This window comes from Bos mutus, chromosome 14 (genome assembly GCF_027580195.1).
Source record: "Bos mutus isolate GX-2022 chromosome 14, NWIPB_WYAK_1.1, whole genome shotgun sequence".
Classification (NCBI taxonomy): domain Eukaryota; kingdom Metazoa; phylum Chordata; class Mammalia; order Artiodactyla; family Bovidae; genus Bos; species Bos mutus.
In genome coordinates, this window is record NC_091630.1 from 621,486 (window position 1) to 645,498 (window position 24,013).

Below are 24,013 nucleotides of genomic sequence, written 5' to 3' on the forward strand. Positions count from 1 at the left end.
TAATTTCATTAGGTATCAGAAAAGTAGAAGAAACCTCTCAGGACAAAGAAGACTGCAAAGGAGAGGCCCAGCTGTCCGTCTCCTCCCGTGTGCTCTGACAGCTAGACTCAGCCCGCTTATTAGTTTAGTCTCACTAGAGAATTTTTGCTGCCGGTAAAGTCTTGCATTGCTGGCCACAAGTTTTTATTTCAAATATGAGTAATATCAATACAGTAGTTACTGTATCCCTAAATCCATTCATCTCTTCTCCACTCAGCTTTGGTTTAAAAAGACTATAGCCTGAGACACAGACTCACAGACTTACAGAACGAATTTACAGTTGCCAGAGGGGGAAGATGGGGTAAGGGATAGTTAGGGAGTTTGGGGTGGTCGTGTGCACACTGCTGTATTTAACATGGACGACCAATAAGGACCCACTGGAAGCACAGGGAGCCCTGCTCAGTGTTACGTGGCAGCCGGGATGGGAGGGGGTTTGAGCGAGAGGGATACGTGCACAGGCGTGGCTGGGTCCCTCTGCTGTCCACCCGAAACTGTCACAACATTGTTAATTGTCTATACTCGAATAAAAAATAAAAACTTTAAAATAATGGAAAGATTATATTCTTTAAAAACTGAAAATTTAGAATCATTCCATCATCTGGCATTTTTTGAATCATTGACAAATTTGCCAGGGAATATCGATCTATAAACTACTAATCTCTCTTAGATGATAATTACTCCTTCTGGAACAACCCAAAACTTGTGCATTGCACAGTCCCTTTTGCAGGGTATTAGAGTTCACATATATTTCAAGATTATGTTAGCAATCTGTGATTTCTAATTGAGAACTGAAGACTGAAGCTTCTCTCTTGTCTTACACTGAAACAAGTATTGATAATAACAAAAAAACCAAGCAAGTTTTCAATCACATTCTTGAGATCTAACCTAATATCATCCATTTCAACATAATCAAATTCCTCAATAAGTGGGTAGACCGAAAATCTAGTAATCCGTTGTAGACTTCCAGATTCTAACAAAAGCCACAACTTTTTCCTACCAGCCCTACAAAGAACTCTTTAATGACTGACTTCCATAAATTCCCTTTTGTCTACTACTGGGTGGGCGTTAACCACAGAGGGTTTAATTGCTGTTTTAATTGCTCTTCTTTCATGGACAAAAGTAAAGATTTATTACCGGTAGACCCTAAACCTATGGTTGTTTTTGCTTTCCGAACTAAATTCCATATTTAATTGGTCATATATTTTGGAGTAAAATTACTATGTAGAGTGTAATTTGAAGTACAATTAATTTGTAACTGTAATTTTAACACTGTAATTGCAAAGTATGAGCTATAATTAGGAGACAGCATGATATCTATCAGTGGACTGTTGTCAGTACCACAGGTGGAACATGATATATGCAAACTATTTTAAGAAAAATTCAGATAGATGGCTTTCTATTTAATTTCTAACAAGTGTTTCTTGAGAAAGTACTCTTCATACAACTTTATCAGATACTGTGATGTAAGGTCAAAGGTGATTGCAAATGAAGACTGTGACATGGTTTCTGTTCAGTAAAGAAACTGCCTGCAGCGCAGGAGACCTGGGTAGATCCCTGGGTCAGGAAGATGCCCTGGAGAAGGGAGTGGCTACCCACTCCAGTAGTCTTCTGGAGAATCCCATGGACAGAGAAGTCTGGCAGGCTACAGTCCATGGGGTCTGAAGCATACTGCAAGTCATTTTCATTTATTTGATATACTAGAAGATTTCATTTGTATTAATATTAAATGATTTCAGCTTTAAAAGACTTTGAGAATCATCAGGTCTTTCTAAAATTCCATACAGCTGGCTAGTTCTGCAGGTCTCTAAAAGCACAATAAGAGTAAATCTTAATTAACTTGATTATTCTGTTACACAGAAGAGAAGTGTAGATGTGAATATTTGGAATTGCTTACAAGAATAAAATTCCCTCCAGGTTAATTGGTTCTAATTATAGAATGACTCAAATTAGAGAATGCTGCTAATTAGCTGTGAATGTGTGGTCTTAAAACAAAAGTTTGTGCTCACTGCTCTTTTTTGTAGGCATTAACTGAAAAGAATGTGATTTCTTTGCCAATTTGAAGTCTCTTGATCTTAAAATCCATGATTAAAAAACTATGATAAAAAATATATCTTAAAATGATGTTATTTAAATATTAATGATAGAATATTATTATCCCTTATTATTAACGATAAAAAGAGTTAACTTGACATTAGCAATAGCAAGGACCTAGTTATAAAATGCCCAAATCTAACCCATGTGAGAGGTTTATGTCAATTTCCCATGTATAATAATAACATGTTTTATATGGATTTGGATCTGGTCATATAAATGAGGTTCATCCACAGTTTTGATTCTCATGAACCAACCATTTATGCCACGGTATTTTATTTGAATTTTAAAAATATCTTACTGTTAAAATTTTCATTTAGAAAACAAACTAGTCTATTTCTGGAGCACTCTCCATATAATACAGCAGAAGCGTATTGCAAGAGCTTCGAATGTTCGCGTTTTAATCCATTTAAATGAATTCATCTCATTCATTTGCACTTCATTCATTCATTCGTTATCTATTTACTTATCATTCATCAACTATCATTCACCATCACGCTCTCCATCTATGCCTTTACCAAGCTCTTCCCCTGGAAAATACATAATCATATTTTAGGAGAATTTTTTCCCTTAACACAGATTCATTTGTTTATCCACTCACTGGTGCAGAGTTTCCGTTTGGGCCTCTTGATCGAACCATTCTCCCCAGGACTTCAACACCATCCAGCGTGATATTAGATGATGCGTTTATTGCCTTCTCACCCACTTGCTTGCAGTCAATAACCACTTTGGCCAAAGTCTTGCTGACAACAATATGTAGCTGATAAAAGTAAAAATGTTTTAAAAGGTAAGAAGCAGGAGAAAATACCAAACACATTTACATAATTGCATGACTCATCACCAAAAAATATGCAAGGGAAGAAAAGGAGTTCTGTCTCCTTAAGCACTTTGCTTGAGAAGAAAGGTTCTACTCTAAACCACTTCCATGACTATCCCACATTCGGATGCCATCTCTATGGGTTTTTTGTAAACACTACTGGAATCTCAATGCTTTTCATTTCCTCTGTAATATTTTTGACTACTCTGTGACTGTCTCACCAAGAAAAAATCATCTCTAGAGGAAGCTGATACATACATGACAGTAATTCCAAAGAAATGCTAATGGGACTATTTGGAAGCATACACTAATAAATCACGTGCATCTCACGTGTTTCTGAGATCCTTATTTAAGACACTGTGGTTTACAGTCCTAGTAACAAGAAAAAAATATTTTTATGCAACGTTTCTTACGCAAAAATGAGAGAATTTTGTTATGCAGTTGTTCTTATATAGCGATGGTATTCAAAACCCCAGAAGGTAGCAAAGTTGTATAGAATAGACAGATCTGACCACATCCTGTCAGGAAACAGAAGCCAAGATGAAGACTGCTGTGTGACACCCCTTCCCTGCCTCCGACAGGACAAGATGGGTATGGCCAAGATGCAAGGTTTTTGCAACACCACTGAGTAAATGCTCTGCTCTCGGGCACTCTTGGTGTTGCATTTTTTAACAGCCCAGATATCAGTGGGATTATTCACTGCAAAGGAAACAGTAAATTTTGGAAGGAAGGCTGTCTACTGCAGTGATCACCAAAACAAAATGTTTCACAGATGTGAAACACGAAGGAGCAGAGCTCTATCACAGGTTAGAATAAGAGCAACTAATGTCAGGCATGGAGAAGGCAATGGCACCCCACTCCAGTACTCTTGCCTGGAAAATCCCATGGATGGAGGAGCCTGGAAGGCTGCAGTCCATGGGGTCGCTGAGGGTCGGACACAACTGAGCGACTTCACTTTCACTTTTCGCTTTCATGCATTGGAGAAGGAAGTGGCGCCCCACTCCAGTGTTCTTGCCTGGAGAATCCCAGGGACGAGGGAGCCTGGTGGGCTGCCGTCTATGGGGTCGCACAGAGTTGGACACGACTGAAGTGACTTAGGAGGAGGAGGAATGTCAGGCTTACAAAATTCTTCCTCAGGGCAACTTACCATACAGTGGCAGTGACGGGCTGTCTCAGTGCAATCTGTCTACATATTTTAACATGATTTGGCTGCTGGTACTTTAACACCATTGGTGGCCAGGTAGACCAGCAATCCTTTCCACATAACACATACTGTAGGGAATTTACAACTATCTACTTAGTAATACATTACCCTCTGCTACATGGTTCCTCAAACTATGAACTGGACCACTTCTATGATAGGAGACCAAAATTTGCCGGTCCAAAATGTCTCTTTAGAAAGCAGATTATTTCAAGCTGAAAATAACCAAGGTCCAAAAGACTCAGAAAGAAACTTTGAGCTTCATGTTAACTGCCTAAAAGAATTTAGATGGAAGGTCTGCTCCCAGAACAGGGCTATTACAGCAATATCTGCAAAGAATATGGCTAGGTGTGTGTGTGGAGCGGAATCTGTGTCCCATTGACTCATTTAGTTACTAAACATTTGCTTTCCATCTCCATGTGAATTGTCTTCCTTCCTTTTGAAGTCCAAACCCAAACCACTGCTTGCATAATCCTCTTTTGTCTTTAGCTGAAGATGGTACCTAAGTAAGGTTTTGGCTATTTTGGTGAGTTACTCAGTTTTCCTGGGTCTCCCCCAAGCATATATGTTATTAAACTTTTGAGTTTCTCCCATTAATTTGATTCTTAGACCAGCCAGAAGAACCTAGAAGAACAGTGGAAAATGTCTTCCTCCTGACACTATCAAATCTCCTGGGGTGCTGGATAAAAACATATGTTTTAGGATCCCATCCCAGAACTACCATATCAGAATATCTGGGCAGTTCACAAGCCCCACAGGTAATTCTTACTATAGGAAATCCAAAGCACGATGTTTTTGATTTTTTTTTTTTTTTTTGCACTTCTCTGTTGCTTGGCCTGCAGTAAATAGAATAAAGAATATATATATATACACATACAAGGCATTACTCACCTTGTGAAAGCTTCCATAGAAAATTTTCCTAATTTCAGGTCCTTCAAAAGTAACAGTCTGAAAATCCCCACTGTAGTCATAGTTGAAATATGTTAGGGTTTTCCCACCATCTAATCAAACAAAATAAAAGATTAAAAATATTCTAGAAAGTATTAAAATGGGTAATTTTTTAAAAAGTCAACTCAAAACAATATAACCATTGCTTTGAAGCTGTGTTTTAAAGTGGTGAGTGGGTAACGAAACGGCCTTGGAAGGCCCTAGGCTTTCAATTGGCCAAACTAACCGAGTGAACCATGCAGGGATGGTGAGGCGGGGCCCGACATTCCTGCTTCCTCCGTACCTCCCTGCCTGTATGCATTGCCATCACCATTTTGGGAAAGCACGGTCTGAAGTTGGAAGTGGAGGCAGACCAAAAGGAAGAAAGAAGCTAATCAAATTGTTACCAGAGATGTTCCTGATCTTTGCTCAAAACTCATCAACCCTCTAGCCCCACCTTTAGCAGGAATATCCTTGCTCAAAACCTGCCAACTCCCCACCTTGAGCAGGAGTGAACATAAATCTTTAAGTGAAAGGGCCCAGAGATAAGGAAGGAAGCTATAGAAAAAGAAAAAAGCAGCAGCTGGGACCAAAATGGCGATAAATCTGACCTCCAACAGACTGTAAGTCTCATTACAGTTTGATTTTACTTTGAAAAAAGAAAGTGAAGTTGCTCAGTAGCGTTCGACTCTTTGCAACCCCATGGACTGTAGCCTACCAGGCTCCTCTGTCGATGGGATTCTCCAGGCAAGAATAGTGGAGTGGGCTGCCATTTCCTTCTCCAAGAAAATGGATATTGTACTATATTAGCATAGGAAATGACACACTTGCTAACTGGCAGCCATTAAGGACCATGCCCTTGGCAAAAGCCCTGCCCCTTTTGCCAAGGGCGGAGGGGGGCTGGAGGAGGGCACGGCAACTCACTCCAGTACTCCTGCCTGGAGAGTCCCATGGACAGAGGAGCCTGATGGGCTACAGTCCATGGGGTCGCAGAGTCGGACACGACTGAGCGACTAAGCACAGCACTTCCCTGTGGACTCAGGCAGATGCCTCTCCTCTTGTCTTTGTCTTTACTTTCTAAATCTCTCTGCCCAGGGGGGTGAGAAACTGATCTGTGAACTTGGTCCCTGCTTCTCCATTCTTGGTCACTGAATAAAGCTCAGGTTTCCCATTTGCCTACTTAAGCCAGATGAAAAAGGAACCCTCCCGGATCTGGGGCAGAGAGTCTGGAATGGGCTAGGGCCCGAGCAGGGTTCACAGGACCTAATTCAGTAATAAAATGTTAAGAAATAAAAACCAGACTCTGCCTTATTTAACCACTGAAGCAACCAGTTCTCTCAGGACATGTAACTTACACCTCTCTGAAATAGTCATAATCCAATGTGTCTTTTATTGTGAACATTATGAACAAACAAATAAACAAAGACCTTCTACTCTTGAGTACTTCATGTTACAAGGAACATTTTATTACAAAAAAAAAAAAAGAATATTTTTCTCACTAATTCAGCCCCAGGTTACAATTTAATTTTTCATTTGGTTTTCAAAAGGAGCAAGTATTGATCGTCTCAAAAGACTTCTTTGTTTTCAAGTCCTGGCTGTGTATAGTTAGCAGCTTACACCTTTTTAATCTACAGCTTTGCCTTAGTTTCAGTATCAAAGCAAAATGCTTTCAATGTTTAGCTGCTGATTTATTTCCATGTACTAAAAGGTCTTTTAACAAACACTACTTGGAAATAAGCTTAAAATACTTTCCTTATCCAAATGTTTGAGTCAGTACCTAATAACAGTCACCAAATTTTGGATCCCAGCTTGACTGGAAATTTTACACTAAAAATACATATAGAAAACTCAGGGACGTTAACCCAAAACTTGAGAATTCTCTTAAGTGATCCTCATTTGTGACTTCCAAGAACAAATGTTAAGAAGTTTCCTTCCTTGTTTCCTCCTCAACTTTCCAACCTCCCAACAACGGAATTTCTCATTCTTCACAACTGCTCTCTCTCCTTTCTAGACTCCTCTTACGATGCTCTGACCCAGTATTGGGACTTAAACTTCACACACCCATCAATACCATTTTCAAATGTATATTTCCATCCCAGGATTCTTCCCCAAACATACTGCTTGCCAACCTGGCCTTTTTCCTCTGATAGGAGAGAGGTACTGTGACATTGTGACTTAAAAGAAAGAGACGTTTCCCATTCAGATGACCAAAACATATTTCCCATGTATACTAGGTCTTTGTCTACGGTCCGCTCACAGTTCCCGAAACCCTCGGAATTTCCTGTGGAGAGAGCAATACATGCGCCTTTGTTATGTTAATAAGGCAGCTTTCAGAAAGCCCTCGGGTCACCTAAGGATGCGGGCTGGTTGCCTGGAAAAGCAATCCTGTGCTGAGAGAGTTAGAACCCAGGCTCCCAACTCAACTTCTACGGAGGGGAGAGGCATTGGAGACTGAGTTCAATTGCCAATGGCCAGTGACTTAACTAATCTTTCCTGTGTAATGAAGCCTCCACAAAAACCCAGAAGGATGGGGTCCAGAGAGACTCTGGGCTGGTGACCACACGGAGCTGCTGGGAGGTGGTGCAGGGTGGACCTGGAAGCCCCCTCCCCTCCCCAGGCCTTGCTCCAGCCCATTGTTTCTGAGTTAGAGCATTTTATAATGCGCTGGTAACCGTTGGTAACCTAGCGCTGCAGGTGAAATGGAGAAGGAAACGGCAACCCACTCCAGTACCCCTGCCTGGAAGATTCCATGGATGGAGGAACCTCGGGTCACAGAGAGTCGGACACGACTGAGCAACTTCGCTTTCACTTTCTTTTCCCTTTTTTGGTAACCCAGTGCTGTAGGTAAAATGTTTCTCTGAGTTCTGTGAGCCACTCTAGCAAATTATTAAAACCCGAGGAGGAATCTGTGGCACCCTCTGATTTATAGACTGTGGGTCACAAGCACAGGAGACAATCTGGACGAGCAAGTGGCCTCCTGGGCTGGAGGTGGCTGCTGGCACCTCCAACCTGCACTAACAGACTGATCCTGCCGCTGCTGGCGGAACTGGGGCAGGAAGGCCGTCGTGTAGGAGCCATCCTCTGCCTGGGGGTCCAAGAACACCTGCGGGTACACAGTGTCCGACCGAAGCCGAATTCTCAGATACCGGCTGCTGCCCAAGAATGGCCTGGGGTAGTGTGAGAAGCGCCCCGACACTCCCCAGACCCAGCTCGTATGTTGGAATTGGGTCCAGGAACCCGGAAGAAGCATGCAACATTTACCATTTCCTCACAGAAGTGACCTCTGACCCCAGCCCTCCCACTGACCCTCCTGGCACCAACCCTGGCCTCCCTACAGTCTCCCCATCGCAGGACGGATCTCTTTTTGCCTCGCTCCCTACTGAATTCCAGAACCTGGCGTCAGCACACAGTAGGGCCTCAGGGAATATTTGTTGAAAGCCTGAGTAGAGGAATGAATGACTCACTGTCAACACAGTCCATTACTAGTATGGACTGATGGCTTAAACAAGTGAGTTACTTGTACACACTAACACACACAAGACAGGCAAGACGACACCACGCACACAGCCCATGCCTGTGTGTGCGAATGTCTGTAAGTAAATGTACTCACTGTCTAAAATGACTCCAACCAGCGGGTCAGAATTTTTATTTAAAATCTCCCAAAGAGCAAAGGGCTCCTCTGGAGTATCAGGAAGAATCCGGAATAGAATACTGATTGTATAGTCAGAGGGCAATCCTTCTGGATGTAAGTATCTGAAAAATGGAAAGAAAAGAGCATATTTTATTGTATCCCTCTTCAAGAAGCCATTTATCTGATTATAAAGGCAAATACACTTTCACTATTTGAAATGAAAAAATATCTTTTTCTTTATCAACACGTGAAGAAACAGAGAAGAAAATAAACATCACCATTAACCCCATTTGGAAGTGATCCTTCTTTTGGGGTCATGCATTTCCCTCCAGTCTTTAAAGAATGTCTGTAAGTATTTGTCCAATTTATATAATTTTGCCCCTTTCTTTTCTTAGCATCGTTTACTATATAGTTCATATTTCCTTAAATATTTTAAAGCGCATGATATTTAATATTTGTACAACCTTTGCTGGTTTGGCTATTCCATAATTTATCTGACCAGTCACTTCTTATTAAACAATTAAGTAGTTTCGAGTCTTAGTACTATAAATCATGTTTATCTACAGTCTTTTGCGGGGGTGATTGGGGGGCTTTCCTGGTGTCCACCTGCAATGCAGGAGACTTGGGCTCCATTCCTGGGTGGGGAAGATCCCCTGCAGGAGGGCATGGCAGCCCCCTCCAGTATCCTTGCCTGGAGAACCCATGGACGGAGGGGCCCTGCCTGCAACACCCCGCAACTTTCTAACAATCAGGTGGGTCGCTTACATACTTTAAAGATCTCCCCTCAAGCAGCAATGTAGCCTTTTAGCTATATATGAGACCCATAATATGTATTAATTAAATTAACAAATATGTGATGAGTTAGGTGGGAATTTAGTGTGAATTTAAAAGTGAAAGTTTAGGGAGGTCAAGAGGGAGGGAACATATGTACACCAATGGCTGATTCATGTTGATGTTTGACAGAAAACAACAAAATTCTGTGAAGGATTATCCTTCAATTAAAAAAATTTAAAAAGTGAAAATTTGATTTGCATACATTAAATATGTATGTATGTATGTATGTATTCATTCATTCAACATTTGTTGAGTGCTTACAAATTACCAGACATGGTAATACACATTAAAGATACATCAGTGAATTGAACTTGCAAGGAACCCTTGTATAAGCACTTAAACCTGAGCAGGGTGAATTACACAGTATATTAGAAGGTAATAAGTGCCATCAAAAACAACAAGAGTAGCACAATGGGGATTAGAAATGCTAAAGTGCATTATTTTGGAATTTTAATTAAAGTTTTCAGCATTGGGTTTACTTAGAAGATTCATTGAGAGGATTACTATTTGAGCAAAGGTTCATTGAGAAGGTTGGAGAAGGAAACAAGATCCACTCCAGTATTTTTGCCTGGAGGATTCCATGGACAGAGGAGCCCGGTGGGCTACAGTCCACAGGGCTGCAAAGAGTTGGACACAGTGATTAAACAACAACATTTCATTGAGAAGGTTACATTTGAAGAAAAACTCATAGGAGATGAAGACATCCAGCCAGTGCAAAGATACTTTTTGAGCATAGACTAAGAGACAAGAGGTGAAGTCAAAGAGGTAACAGCTATCCAGATAATGTAGGGCCCTTTGGCCACTCAAGAGCTCTGACTTTTACTCCAAGGGGAATGGGAATCGCTGGCAGATTTTGGAGTGACACGATCTGATGTGAACATTTATAAACCATCACCCCGACTGCTGTTAGAGAAGAGACCCTAGGAAGGTGGGGTAGCAGGAGGAAGACAGGAGGCTGCAGCGATGATGGTGGAAAGAGGCAGGTGGTGGTGGCTCGTATCAGGGCGGCGACAGCGAGGGTGGTGAGAAGCCACACGAGAGGACTCCGTGGCAGACGGATGTGAGGCCTAAGAGAATGGGAGGAGTCTGGCTTCTTTGCCTAAGAAACTTGTCAGATGTAGTCGTCATTGAGACATAAAAGGTTGTAGGTGAGGCTGGCTCTAAAGAGAGGAGCAGGGATGTTGTCTAGTAAGCAACTGCAAGCGTGCTAACTCGCTTCAGTCGTGTCGGACTTTACCACCCTATGGACTGTAGCCCGCCAGGCTCCTCTGTCCATGGGACTCTCCAGGCAAGGATACTGGAGTGGGCTGCCATGCCCTCCTCCAGGGGGTCTTCCCAACCCAGGGACTGAACCCACGTCTCTTCTGTCTCCTGCACTGGCAGGCAGGTTCTTTACCACTAGCGCCACCTGGGAAGCAATTGAATACGTAGGTCTAGATTTGGGGAAGTAGGGACTTCCCTGGTGGTCTGGCGGTTAAGATCCCAAGCTTCCACTGCAGCGGGTGTGGGTTCAATACCTGGTCAGGGAACTAAGATCCCACATGCTGCACAGTGTTGCCAAAAAAAATTAGGGGCAATATATAAATACAAATTCAGGAGTCCTTGGCATATAGTCGGCGTTCAACACCGTGATACTGAAAAGATCGCCAGGAAATAGGAATAGACAGAAAAAACAAGGAGGCCGCACACAACTGCTGGTCCGCCAGCACCAAGAGGTAGAGGGAAGAGGAGCCAGTGCCGCAGACGAGCCAGCACCGCAGACGCACAGTCTGCAAGGCAAACAGAGACTCAAGGAGTGCGGGAAGTCAGGAGGAGGCTGTGCTCAGCTCTGCCGAAGGCTGGAGACAGACGGAGAGAGATGGGGGCTGGGAACCAATGACTGGAGTTAGCCAGGTGGAGGACAAGGACACTGCTGACGGCATGACCAGTCCAGGGGAGCAGCGGACGACTGTAGAAACGGCAGTTCTCATTTTGGCCAGGCCTCCAGGAATGACTTTCAAATATCTATTTACTATTCACCCCTAGACAATGTGAAAAAAGAGAATCTGCGGAAAGGTAATGTCAGACGTTGGATTTATCTAAAACCACACACAGTACTGCCATAGGCTCAGATCCAACAAAGAATATTCTGGAAGATGCCAGAAAAGCAACTGGTCTATACACTGGACAGATGAATTTACTTCTTGAATATCATCTCCCCCCACTTTTACATGCACATATGCACACTGTATCAAAATATCAAAGTATGTACATGAAAAATGTTTCATATTAAAATACTGAAGGCATTTTGAGACAAAAACAAATATTGATTTGGAATGTAAAGAAGCAGATGACGTCTTGAGAGATGACCCCTTAAACCAGGAATTCCTACTTTTGACGTGAGAGTTGGACTATAAAGAAAGCTGAGCGCCGAAGAATTGATGCTTTTGAACTGTGGTATTGGAGAAGACTCTTGAGAGTCCCTTGGACTGCAAGGAGATCCAATCAGTCAATCCTAAAGGAAATCAACCCTGAATATTCATTGGAAGGACTGTTGCTTAAGCTCCAATACTTGGGCCACCTGATGCGAAGAGCTGACTCATTGGAAAAGACCCTGATGCTGGGAAAGATTGAAGGCAGGAGGAGAAGGGGACGACAGAGGTTGAGATGGTTGGATGGCATCACCAACTCAATGGACATGAGTTTGAGCAAGCTCTGGGAGTTGGTGATGGACAGGGAGGCCTGTCATGCTGCAGTCCAAGGGGTTGCAAAGAGTCAGACACGACTGAGTGACTGACCTGAATTGAAACTCAAGTACGTCTGGAGTTTGCAGAACTGCTGAAAATGGTCCTAGGAACCCCTCCACACATCACAGACTGTGCAGTGACTAGATAATATGATTTTTACATCAACTATATGGAGTTGCTTTTGTGACTTCTCAAGGATAAAAACCCCCTGAATTCATGCCTCTAGTAAGTAAAGTGGTTCAGGGTGTGGGTTCCAGGGCCTGATTGCCAGGTACAAATCCTGGCATGATCCTCAACAAACTGCACGATCTCACTCAGGTCATTTAGCTCCTCTGTGCTTTACTTTCACTATTTGTAAAATCGAGATAACGAATGACTCTACCTCATACAGTTCTTGGGGGGTGTGAGTGAGCCACTATATATAAGCATTTAGAACGATGCCTGGTACATAGCCCCGGAGAAGGCAGGGCAACCCACTGCAGTGTTCTTGCCTGGAGAATCCCAAGGACAGAGGAGCCTGGCGGGCCTCAGTCCGTGGGGTCAAAAGAGTCAGACACGACTGTGTGACTACCACTCTCACTGGTACACGGCAGTGATGTGCAAGCATTAACTATCTTTATATTTTTCTCAGATCAACAGATAGGAAAGTTCAACCAGCCTTATACGTGAGTCTGATGTTTTTAAAGAAATCTAAATATCATCTGCTCTATGCACCGTGGGAAATTCTGCTGGGAATTATCACTGAAATTATGATTTTAACAAGTTGATTTCATTTACGCACTGAGATATAATAAACAATAATTGGCTTTAGTATCTTGCAGTGGAAACATACTTGGTTGGCTGGGAAACCAGGGCATCTTTATGAAGTTGATAACAAGGATACACGTTGAAGGTTCCAGGCTCCATGGAGACCCCTTCCACCGAAGAAAACTCCTTTTCAACCAAACCAAACATTTCCATCATCTTAAATCCTTAAAAAGAGAGAGAGAGAATAAATAGGCACATTAGGATTTTAAATTTCAAAATTAGTCTATTAAGGATTTAAAAAATCTGGACCCTAAAAAGGAGTTAATTAATATACTTTGTATTGGAAAATTCCTGATTCTGCATACCTGCAAGGTCAATGCCATCCTTATGCACCAGTGGGCAGGCTGGAAGACAAAACAAAGAAGATAAAACCCTAATTTAGATATTTTCCAAACATATTCTTCCGTTGTCCTGAAAACAGGAAGCTAACATAATCTTTATGGAAGTCAAGTGTAGAAGGAATCCAAACCAGATGTGGCTATGGCTTTTTGTGGATTCCTAAGGAAATGGCAACCTACTCCAGTGTTCTTGCCTGGAGAATCCCAGGGACGGGGGAGCCTGGTGGGCTGCCGTCTATGGGGTTGCACAGAGTCGGACACAACTGAAGCAACTTAGCAGCAGCAGCAGTAAAGACTGAAACACTCTCACTTCTGTTAAAACCAAAGTCCCAGCTTCCTTCCCATCTCCTGGGTCTGTTAAGATGGATGGTGGTCACTTGAGAGCATGTACTGGGAAGAGTTTCTCTCCAAGTGTGTTACCCTGATGAGCAGACCTAACACATTTTTTAAAACTGTCTGCCACAGATGTTTAAGAGAGTTTCTTTCAAATGCAGATTCTCATCTTTTCCGAGAAAGTCTTTATCAACCTAAACTCTGGACCTGGGAGAGTGGAGGTTCACTTCCACACACTCTAAACCACAGAACTATGTCTACAAAACAAACAGCTCTCCAAGTCGTTTTTTCCCTTCAGATCAGGATGGGACTCATCGTTTAACCAGGATAAATATCTCAGCCTTCAAGCAACGTAAGGGCAAATTCCAAAGAACTAACTTGCTGATGCAGTTTCGCAGACAAAAGTAATCAACTCATCTTCAATTTTCTTAAAGGCGTCGAAGTCATCCACAAAGAAGACGTGCCGGGCACTGGGCTTGCTGCCGATGCTAACCAGCTCCGAGTAATCCGCATCAGCCACGCCGACCGCAAAAATGCTGTAGCCTGTGGGGAAAGGGAAACAGATTTCTGATGAGTTTAAACTGCACCAAAAACAAATAATGCAATGCAAGACATATCTGCATGTTTAAAATGTGTTTATTTAGGAGGCCCAGGGGGGTGGATAATTCACCCTTCACAGTTCATCAGAAATGTGCATGCACATAATTCACCATACAGTAATTAACCCATCATTCCTCAGAGAGAGTTTCCATTTTAGACAGGCTTAGGAGAGCTAGTGCTCGAGACAAAATAGTTACTTTTTGAGTAACATCGCTATGTTTGCATATTATTAATAATGAGTTTTGTATTTACGGGATAAAGTGCAGTTGAAACAGAAACTTTATCTCAATTATTTTTTTTTCAGAAGTAGAAACTGAGACATTAACAGGCTTAGAAGCCCGAGGTGGGTCACAGTCCAATGTTCGACAAATTCCTATTAGGCTAGTCTGTGCCGTGTCGGTCTTACAGGGTGTAATCTTCATTTTGTGTTCTCCATTTGACAGACGAGAAAGCTGAGGCTGAACGGTTTCTGTGACCGGGTTCCCTCCCCTGGTTCTTTTCATAGTATGGCACTTAGTTTTCCTTCTTTTCTCGGCCATGCTCTGCGGCCGGAATGGAACCTGTGTTCCCTGCATTGGAAGCATAGAGCCTTAACCCCTCGACCGCCAGTAAAGCCCTGTACTGCACTTAATTGATGGAGTTTCTCCTAATAGAGCATCCTGTATGTAACAAGCGTCTTAGAGAAAACACAGCGAGATAAGAGATTTGCAACCTGGAAAGTACTTTTAAAATCACATTGTGCAGACTTAGAAACACGTAGCCACGCTGATGCAGCCTATAAATGCACATTCAGAACACCGCAAGGCCAACAGTGTCATCGTGCCGCTGCTGCTGCTGCTGAGTCCTGGGTTGTGTCAACCCTTTTGCGACCCCGTGGACTGCAGCCCGCCAGGCTCCTCAGTCCAGGAGGTTTCCCAGGCAAGGAATACTGACGTGGTTTGCACTTCCTTCTCCAGGGGAACTTCCCAACCCAGATCTTTGGATGGGCACGCGGATTCTCTACCACCCGGCCACCGAGGAACCCTTGGTAGCTACTATTACTTATCTGTGTAGAGCTTACCGTCTGACTGCATCTCTCTGGAGATTTTGTTCACGTCATCTTGCGACCTTCCGTCAGTTATAACCACGATGACCCTGGGGATGCCTCTTCTGGTTCCTGACTCTGCAGTAAACAAGCTATCTCGGACATGCTTGATCGCTTTTCCTGAAACAAAGGAAGGCAACAGTTCAGTTTGATTCCTTCCACTTTTGTGTTGCTGGAGATGGAAGAGAAGCAACGAAGTTCTTTCATCAATGAAAAGTCTTTTTTTTAAAAAAAATCTATATTAGTATGCTTCAAAAAATCATTTATATAATTAGTAACAATTACTTTGGGTTTTAGCTGGGCTTTTGGGGGTCTTACCTGTTTTTGTATTTCCCCCTTTGTATGAGATATGCTTAATTGCATCAAGAAGAGTCTCTTTGGTTTTGTAAGAGTTTAGTTTAAATTCTGTCCTGGGGTCATCAGTGAACTGAACCATGGCAACCTGAAGAGAGAAGGTGTTTACTTTTATGCATATCCAGCCTTCCCCTGGGCCAGGCAGCATACACTATAACAGAATTGTAATTATAGTTTTCACTTCTTCTTTAACCCAGTCCACAATTTCTTGGTTTAAAATTTCACACAAGCTACATACCAAATCTGACGATACCTTAACGAGCATTTTTTTCTCTAAGTGCTTTCAGGAAGTAGGTTAAAAATCTTTCCCGAAGCATGAAGGCCTTCTGCCGTCTCATCTGACAGGTGGAGAAACGGCAGCCGAGGTCTTCTCCCTTGACAAAGCTCAGAGAATCGAAGCTGGATTCTTTACGAGGATTTCTTTATGAAACAAGCTTATGAAATAATTGCTACTATTCTACCATTTTACAGATTGAGAAACTGAGGAAAAGTCAAGTAACTCATCCAAGATTACTAGAGTGGCCACTGGCAGAACCAACAGTTGAAGTCAGGTAATTCGACTTCAAAATCTGTTCTTAATCACTATGATATAAACGCTTCCCAGGTGGCGCTAGTGATAAGGAACCTCCCTGTGGATGCAGGAGAGGTAAGAGACGCGGGTTCCATCCCTGGGCTGGGAAGATCCCCTGGAGGAGGGCATGGCAACCCACCCCAGTGTTCTTGGGCTTCCCTGATGGCTCAGACGATAAAGAATCTGCCTGCAGTGTGGGAGACCCGGGTTCGACCCTGGGTCGGGAAAAGGGATCAGATGCTCACACCTCAGTTCGGAAGCCACGTCCTCAAAGAAGCCTTTGTCAATCTCTCCATTTAAAATCAACCAGTAAATGTAAACCTCAGTTCACAAGCGCGGGTCCCGACCTTGTGAATGTGTGTGTTTGCTGATTTGTGTCTGGCTCTCACCCTCCTCCACTTCCCGCCATTAAGGATGTGAGCTCCATGAAATCGGGGACGGTCTGTCGTACCCGTGATGACAGTGCTAACCAAACAAGCCCTCAACAAATGTTCGTCAAATGAATAAATTGGTCTTCTCTGTCCTGCTTGTTCTGCAGTCATTTGTGGCCATGACCTCTGTCCTTCAAGATTTTAAAGTCCTCGAGGGCAAGGAGAAGGAGAATACTGGATGTTCCTGAACAGAGACTCGTATCTACTCTCTCCCAGTATACAGGAGACACACACGCTGACACGGCCGTTCTGACAGGTCTCGGTTTGCTGAGCTCTCTCGCTTTTAAGGATGAGCACCGTGCACAGCTCCGTCAGGCACCAGTGAGCTGATTTTAAACTCAGACCTGCCCAGTCGTTCATTCAGACTTGGATCAAATCGGTATAGTTCTTTACCCATATTCCCCAACAAGTAGCCATAATAACAGCCTGGAGTAATTATTTAATGCATCGAATGAATTAACGACTGATCTGTCAGCCTTACTTGGGTTCCATCTGCACCGATCTTGTCCAGAGCTCCGACAGTGCTGTACAGGAAGTTAATGATCTTATTGAAATTTTCATCACCAATACTCCAGGATCCATCCACCATAAACACCAGGTCAGCTTTGGCAGCTCTACACACTGGAGACCAAGAATGAACAGTGAATCAGAGAAAAGGGGAAAACAGTCGTCATCAAACCAACAAAGCAGACAATGGCTTCCCTCTGGTAACTAGAGTGCCTTCCAGAAAGAAAGGTATACAGCCTATTCCAAACTCTTGCTCACTAGGTTTTCTGACCATCATTGTTCTCCTATACTCAAGTATCCTGCTCATGACTAAGAAAGCGTCTATCAAACACGCAGAATTAAAGAGAAAAAGAAAAACATCAATTTCAGCCTCAAAGAATAGAAACAAGAGGATGGAAAAATGTGGAACTACACTGATTCAGTGACAGAGGCATCAGCAAACACCCTCGTGCCTGCTGATTCAAGGGTAACCCAAGCTCTCAGTCTGCACCCTGCCCTCTGCTTATCAAGTTAATAGCCTGAGAAGGATATAGCTTCCAAGAGGAAGGCATGCCTCACAATGAAAGCAGATTAATCTAAAACTTGATATGCATTTGGACTGTGGCCATAGGCAAACTTCAATTTCAGCCTTGCTTAAAAACTCTGTGCCCTTTGGACACCCCCTGATGTCAAGAAATGCATACTAGTGCTAGCTTGGGGAGACTTTGGTCAGTAGTAATAGTGACATCAATCCTAACAAGCAAGCGAAAAACAGATTAGCAAAAACCTGTTCCACTGAAAGCATTTTATAAGTCTTGTATTGCATCCTGTTTCAGATTATCTATGCTTATGTTTCCCTTGATTAATAGAGATCATGGTGGTTGACTCTGTTTTACGATGAAACAAACAATTTAATCTTTAATAATCTGAATCTTTTAATCTTGGGCCATTGGCACACAAATGTTCTGCAAGATAATGAAACTTTTGCTTTTCTTCAGAAAAAAATGGCTTGATTTTTATTTTATTAACTACAACTACAGTCCCTTAAAAGTAAATGGTAAAATAAACCATCTCCAAGTGAGTTAATACTCCAGGGACAGTAAGGATTTGGTGAGGCTGTTCTCCTGAGCTCCACGATTTACAAAATTTTACATATTTATGGTTTGAATTTAAAGCTGAAAGGGATCACAAGATCTGCTCATTATAAGCGTATAAAAGAAAACCTGGTGATGTTTGCTAGGAAAGATGAAACCCAGATTAGGTTTTACCTTCCAAATGAGAGCAAAATCTATTTGAAAATATACTCAAATTGAAAACTGTGCTTAATAAAACAAAAGAAAAAGAAAATGCATCAAAATGCATGAAGGAACTATCTCTGGGATATGAAATTGTGCTTTTAATTTTCTTCTTTGTACTCTCTTCTATTTCTTAAAATGGATGTTTTATAAATAGTATCACCTGAATAATAAACATGTATAGGCTTTTTAATTAAATACACTCAGGGCAAATAGAAGCTAAAATGAATAACGTGTTCAAGTTGCAAAAGTCCCACTGTCTAAAACCATCATGATGAAAACTACTAATCCAAGATCAGTGTTGCTACATTAGCAATCCTCACTCATGACCAAATCATGTGTTTCCCATGAGCATTCACGAATACTGACCAAGGGATACTCATATTCTGCTATAAATAAAAATATTCTGACCTCAGGGAATCCTGTAATGTCTGTATCAGAACTGTCTAATAAACTTATCAGTTAGCTCCAATAGTGAAAATCAACATAGACAGTTAAACTCGAAAAAGCTAGATATGAAGATGGAAGAAGGAAGAGTCTGGCATCCCAAGTAGTCAGTCAGTCAGTTCAGTCACTCAGTCTTTGTGATCCCATGACCTGCAGCCCGCCAGGCCTCCCTGTCCATCACCAACTCCCGGCGTCTACCCAAACTCATATCCATCGAGTCGGTGACGCCATCCAGCCATCTCATCCTCTGTCACCCCCTTCTCCTCCTGCCTTCCATCTTTCCCAGCATCAGGGTCTTTTTCCAATGAGTCAGCTTTTTGCATCAGGTGGCCAAAGTATTGGGAGTTTCAGCTTTAGCATCAGTCCTTCCAATGAATATTCAGGACTGATTTCCTTTAGGATGGACTGGTTGGATCTCCTTGAAGTCCAAGGGATTCTCAAGAGTCTTCTCCAACACCACAGTTAAAAAGCCTCAATTCTTCGGCACTCAGCTTTCTTTAGAGTCCAGCTCTCACAGCCATACGTGACCACTGGAAAAACCATAGCTTTGACTATCCCAAGTAGAGCAAATAGCATGAGAAGATGCAGGACTGCATAAGGCACGTATGGGGAACCTGAAGTTATGCAGTTTTGCTGTTAACTAACACAGTCTGGGAAACGATGCCACAGTGTAGGTTGATTGCCAGGAGCCGGCATATTGCATATTGAGTGCATATTGCATATTGAGTGCAGCACTTTCCACAGCATCATCTTTCAGGATCTGGAATAGCTCAACTGGAATTCTATCACTGCCGGGAGCCAGTGTGAGGAGCTCCACCCATGACAAAGGTCATGAGGGAGGAGGCTCGGCATACGCAAAGGCGGGATGGAGCCTCAGGAGTCCCCCTGGAAATTCTCGAGCATCTCTGCCTACTTTCTGCTTTGTGCCTTCACCTACACCTCTGACTTTACGGGGGGCTGTCCCCCACTACCTCTCTCTGAAAAAAGAGTTAGCTTACAGCTCCAGTTAATAATTCCTGGGTGTGACTGTTTCAACCTACAAACTCCTTTGGAAGTCCTCTAGCCTGCCTGAATAGGTTTTTCCGGCCACATGTGATTGCTCAGAGCCTCCCAACTGTGAGAGGCATGAGATGTTCTAAACTGTCTAAATACAGATTCCTTTGAGCAGTCAAAAGATTGATTAGAAATTGTATTGGTGAAGGGATTTTCACTTGTTGGGCCAATGTTTGCTGCTAAGTCTCCATATCCCTTACCTGCTGTGTCCCTGGCTGTGTATTGATTAATATAATTGGTGTAAATAGTAGCTTTAATGTTTGTAACCTGGGACCCTTGAGTTAATTCTTTTTCTTGTTATAGCCCACCACACCTTTGCTCTGTAGGAATGCAACTTTATCTAATGCTTTTGGAGGGTGGCTCCTGAGCAATCACCTTTAGAGAAAAATAAGTTTTCTGAAGAAAGGATCTTAAAATGTTAACAGGCCTCCTGGCCAGAAGATGATGCAAATCACCTAAGCTTTTGCATATGATAAGTTTGCAGGAAGAAAGCCTGGCTTGCTGCATGACTCTACCCCTTCCCCCATTATCCTCTATGCATAACTTAAGGTATAAAAACTACTTTGGAAAACAAAGTGCGGGCCTTGTTCACCGAAACTTGGTCTCCCCATGTCGTTCTTTCTCTCACCTTCTGGCTGAATTATTCAGCCTCTTTTCTCCACTGAATTTCCTCACTGAGCTATCCTCATTCTATTACTCTTTGTATCCATGATTAACGTTTAATCAAGCAGTTGTTTCCTGATCCTCGCCCACGCCGTCCCCGCTTCGAATTCCCTGGATCAGCCGGGGCTGGACCCCGGCAGGTGATCATTGAAGAGTTTGCGTGGTGTGCTAGGAAGGACGTTGAGTTTTATTTTTGTAAAGTTTCTTATTACCCCTTTGTTTCCTTGACCCTTACACTCTCCAGCATCAGACACCTCTGACTACGCTCCTGTCCTTTGCAGGATATTTGGTCTTGTCCAGAACATCAATAAGACATTCAGTCTACACCAACAGGTTCTTGAAATTTGGTCCTATCCAAAATGTCCATGAGCGTATTTGGTCCATGCCAAATGACTTTGGACAGGACCAAACATCATGGATCTTTTGACATGAACCAAACGTCTGCTAAACCTTTGTAAGGTGAGGACAATTATTTTTCATTGTAACTCTGGTATGTAATAGCTATTCTAAAATGTGGGGCAGGGCATCCCTGGTGACTCAGTGGTAAAGAATCCATCTGCTAATGCAGGAAGCATGGGTTCAATCCCTGGACCGGGAAGAGCCCACTTGCCAGGGAGCAACTAAGCCCATGCACCACAATTGAGCCTGTGTTCTAGACCCCAGGAGCCACAACTGCAGAAGCCCAAGTGCCTAGATCCTGTGCTCCACAAGAGAAGCCCCCACACTGCAACCAGAGAGTAGAACCCACTTCCCACAGCTGGAGAAAAGCCCGCCCAGCAGTGAAGTCCCAGCATAGCCAAATGAATAAAAGTATTAAATGCACGGCAAATGGAAGAAGTCTTCTAAAACAACATTCCAATTATGTGATCCACCTTTCTTCTCCCTCCTCCCCATTTCTCCAAGGTTATCTTTCTCAAACAGATTTCTGCAGGTCACCCTCCCTTCATAGCCATGTCCCATAGGATAATGCCCAGCCTCCTCGCTCAGGCACACTCACCATCTCATAACACTACCTTCACTCTTTTCTGTGGCTCATGCTGAAGCACTTATGGCTCCCAAACACATTATGCGCTTAGATCACCCCATGACGTTACGTACTCACCTCTCCATTATTTACCTGTAAAACTCACTCTTCAAAATGTAAATCAGAAAATCAAAAGGAAGCTGGAGTAGCAATACTCATATCAGACAAAATAGACTTTAAAGACTGTTACAAGAGATGAGGAAGAGCACTAGGTGATTCTCAAGGAATCTACCCAAGATGAGGACATGACAGTTGCAGACATCCATGCACCCAGCACAGGAGCAGCTCAGTGTACAAGGCAAACGCTAGCAGCCATAAAAGGGGAATCAACAGTAGCACAGGAATCACGGGGACTTTAACACTGCACTGACACCAGTGGGCAGATCGTCCAGACAGAAAGTTGGTAAGGAAGCATTCGTCCAGACGGACTCAGCTGATGTTTACAGGACAGTCCATCCAAAAGCAGCAGACCAGTCTCCTTCCCTGTGCATGAGGAGCATCCTTCAGAACAGATCATGTCTTGGGTCATAAATCAAGCCTTGGTAAATTTAAGACCATTGAAATCGTATCAAGCACCTTTTCTGACCACAATACTATGGGTGGTGGTGGTTTAGTCGCTAAGTCATGTCCGACTCTTGCAACCCCGTGGACTATACCCTGCCAGCGTCCTCTGACCATGGGATTTTCCGGGAAAGAATACTGGAGTGGGTTGCTATTTCCTTCTCCAGGGGGTCTCCCCAACCCAGGGATTAGAATTCAACTACAGGAAAATGTAAATCAAATTCCTCCTCCTTCACAAGTAATTAAATTGCAGCAGCGTTAACTGTTCTCAGTTCTGGGCTACTACGGTATAATCTACACTAACTCATTTCCTTGGCTGGTAGTTACCTAGGTAAACACCTATTTCTCTTGCAATACTGAAAATAAGCAGAGAGCAGCAATCATAGATTGTTACGGTATCCCAAGTACTTGGCGTAAGCACTTTGAGAATGAATAGTAGGGTTAATTAATGTTCATTAATGGGATAAATCATAAGGGATTTGATTTAGGTCATACCTGAATGGTCTAGTGGTTTTCCCTACTTTCTTCAATTTAAGTCTGAATTTGGTAATAAGGAGTTCATGATCTGAGCCACAGTCAGCTCCTGGTCTTGTTTTGTTGACTGTATGCTTATATGCAGAGTACATCATGAGAAACGCAGGACTGGAAGAAACACAAGCTGGAATCAAGATTGCCGGGAGAAATATCAATAACCTCAGATATGCAGATGACACCACCCTTATGGCAGAAAGTGAGGAGGAACTAAAAAGCCTCTTGATGAAAGTGAAAGTGGAGAGTGAAGAAGTTGGCTTAAAGCTCAACATTCAGAAAACGAAGATCATGGCATCCGGTCCCATCACTTCATGGGAAATAGATGGGGAAACAGTGGAAACAGTGTCAGACTTCATTTTTCTGGGCTCCAAAATCACTGCAGATGGTGACTGCAGCCATGAAATTAAAAGACGCTTACTCCTTGGAAGGAAAGTTATGACCAACCTAGACAGCATATTCAAAAGCAGAGATATTACTTTGCCAACAAAGGTCTGTCTAGTCAAGGCTATGGTTTTTCCTGTGGTCATGTATGGATGTGAGAGTTGGACTGTGAAGAAGGCTGAGTGCCGAAGAATTGATGCTTTTGAACTGTGGTGTTGGAGAAGACTCTTGAGAGTCCCTTGGACTACAAGGAGATGCAACCAGTCCATTCTGAAGGAGATCAGCCCTGCGATTTCTTTGGAGGGAATGATGCTAAAGCTGAAACTCCAGTACTTTGGCCACCTCATGTGAAGAGTTGACTCATTGGAAAAGACTCTGATGCTGGGAGGGATTGGGGGCAGGAGGAGAAGGGGACGACAGAGGATGAGATGGCTGGATGGCATCATTGACTCGATGGACGTGAGTCTGAGTGAACTCCGGGAGTTGGTGATGGACAGGGAGGCCTGGCGTGCTGCGATTCATGGGGTCTCGAAGAGTCAGACACGACTGAGTGACTGAACTGAACTGAACTAATGGGATAAAAAAATAACCATCACTACTATGTTTCGAAGTTTTTTAGAAAGTTACCTTAACAGCTCAAGTAAGAGGTGAAGACAAACTTTTGTGATGACAGAAAAACACACCCGGGAGCAGCATTTCTGTGGTGAGCTTACACTGCGACCCTGGTCTACAGAATCACAACCTACACAGCTATACAATCATAACCTACACAACTACACAATCATAAC

The 24,013-nt window shown here is 43.0% G+C and overlaps 1 protein-coding gene across 1 annotated transcript in view; it reads right to left on the reverse strand.

The window, feature by feature from the left end:
• COL14A1 (collagen type XIV alpha 1 chain) overlaps nucleotides 1–24,013 on the reverse strand; it is a 233,071-nt gene that overhangs the window by 82,670 nt on the left and 126,388 nt on the right. The window contains 9 exon segments of the mRNA XM_070382861.1: nucleotides 2,732–2,890; nucleotides 5,040–5,149; nucleotides 8,686–8,828; nucleotides 13,099–13,237; nucleotides 13,379–13,417; nucleotides 14,123–14,287; nucleotides 15,405–15,548; nucleotides 15,747–15,870; nucleotides 17,266–17,405. Coding sequence (XP_070238962.1) covers nucleotides 2,732–2,890; nucleotides 5,040–5,149; nucleotides 8,686–8,828; nucleotides 13,099–13,237; nucleotides 13,379–13,417; nucleotides 14,123–14,287; nucleotides 15,405–15,548; nucleotides 15,747–15,870; nucleotides 17,266–17,405 — 1,163 coding nt within the window.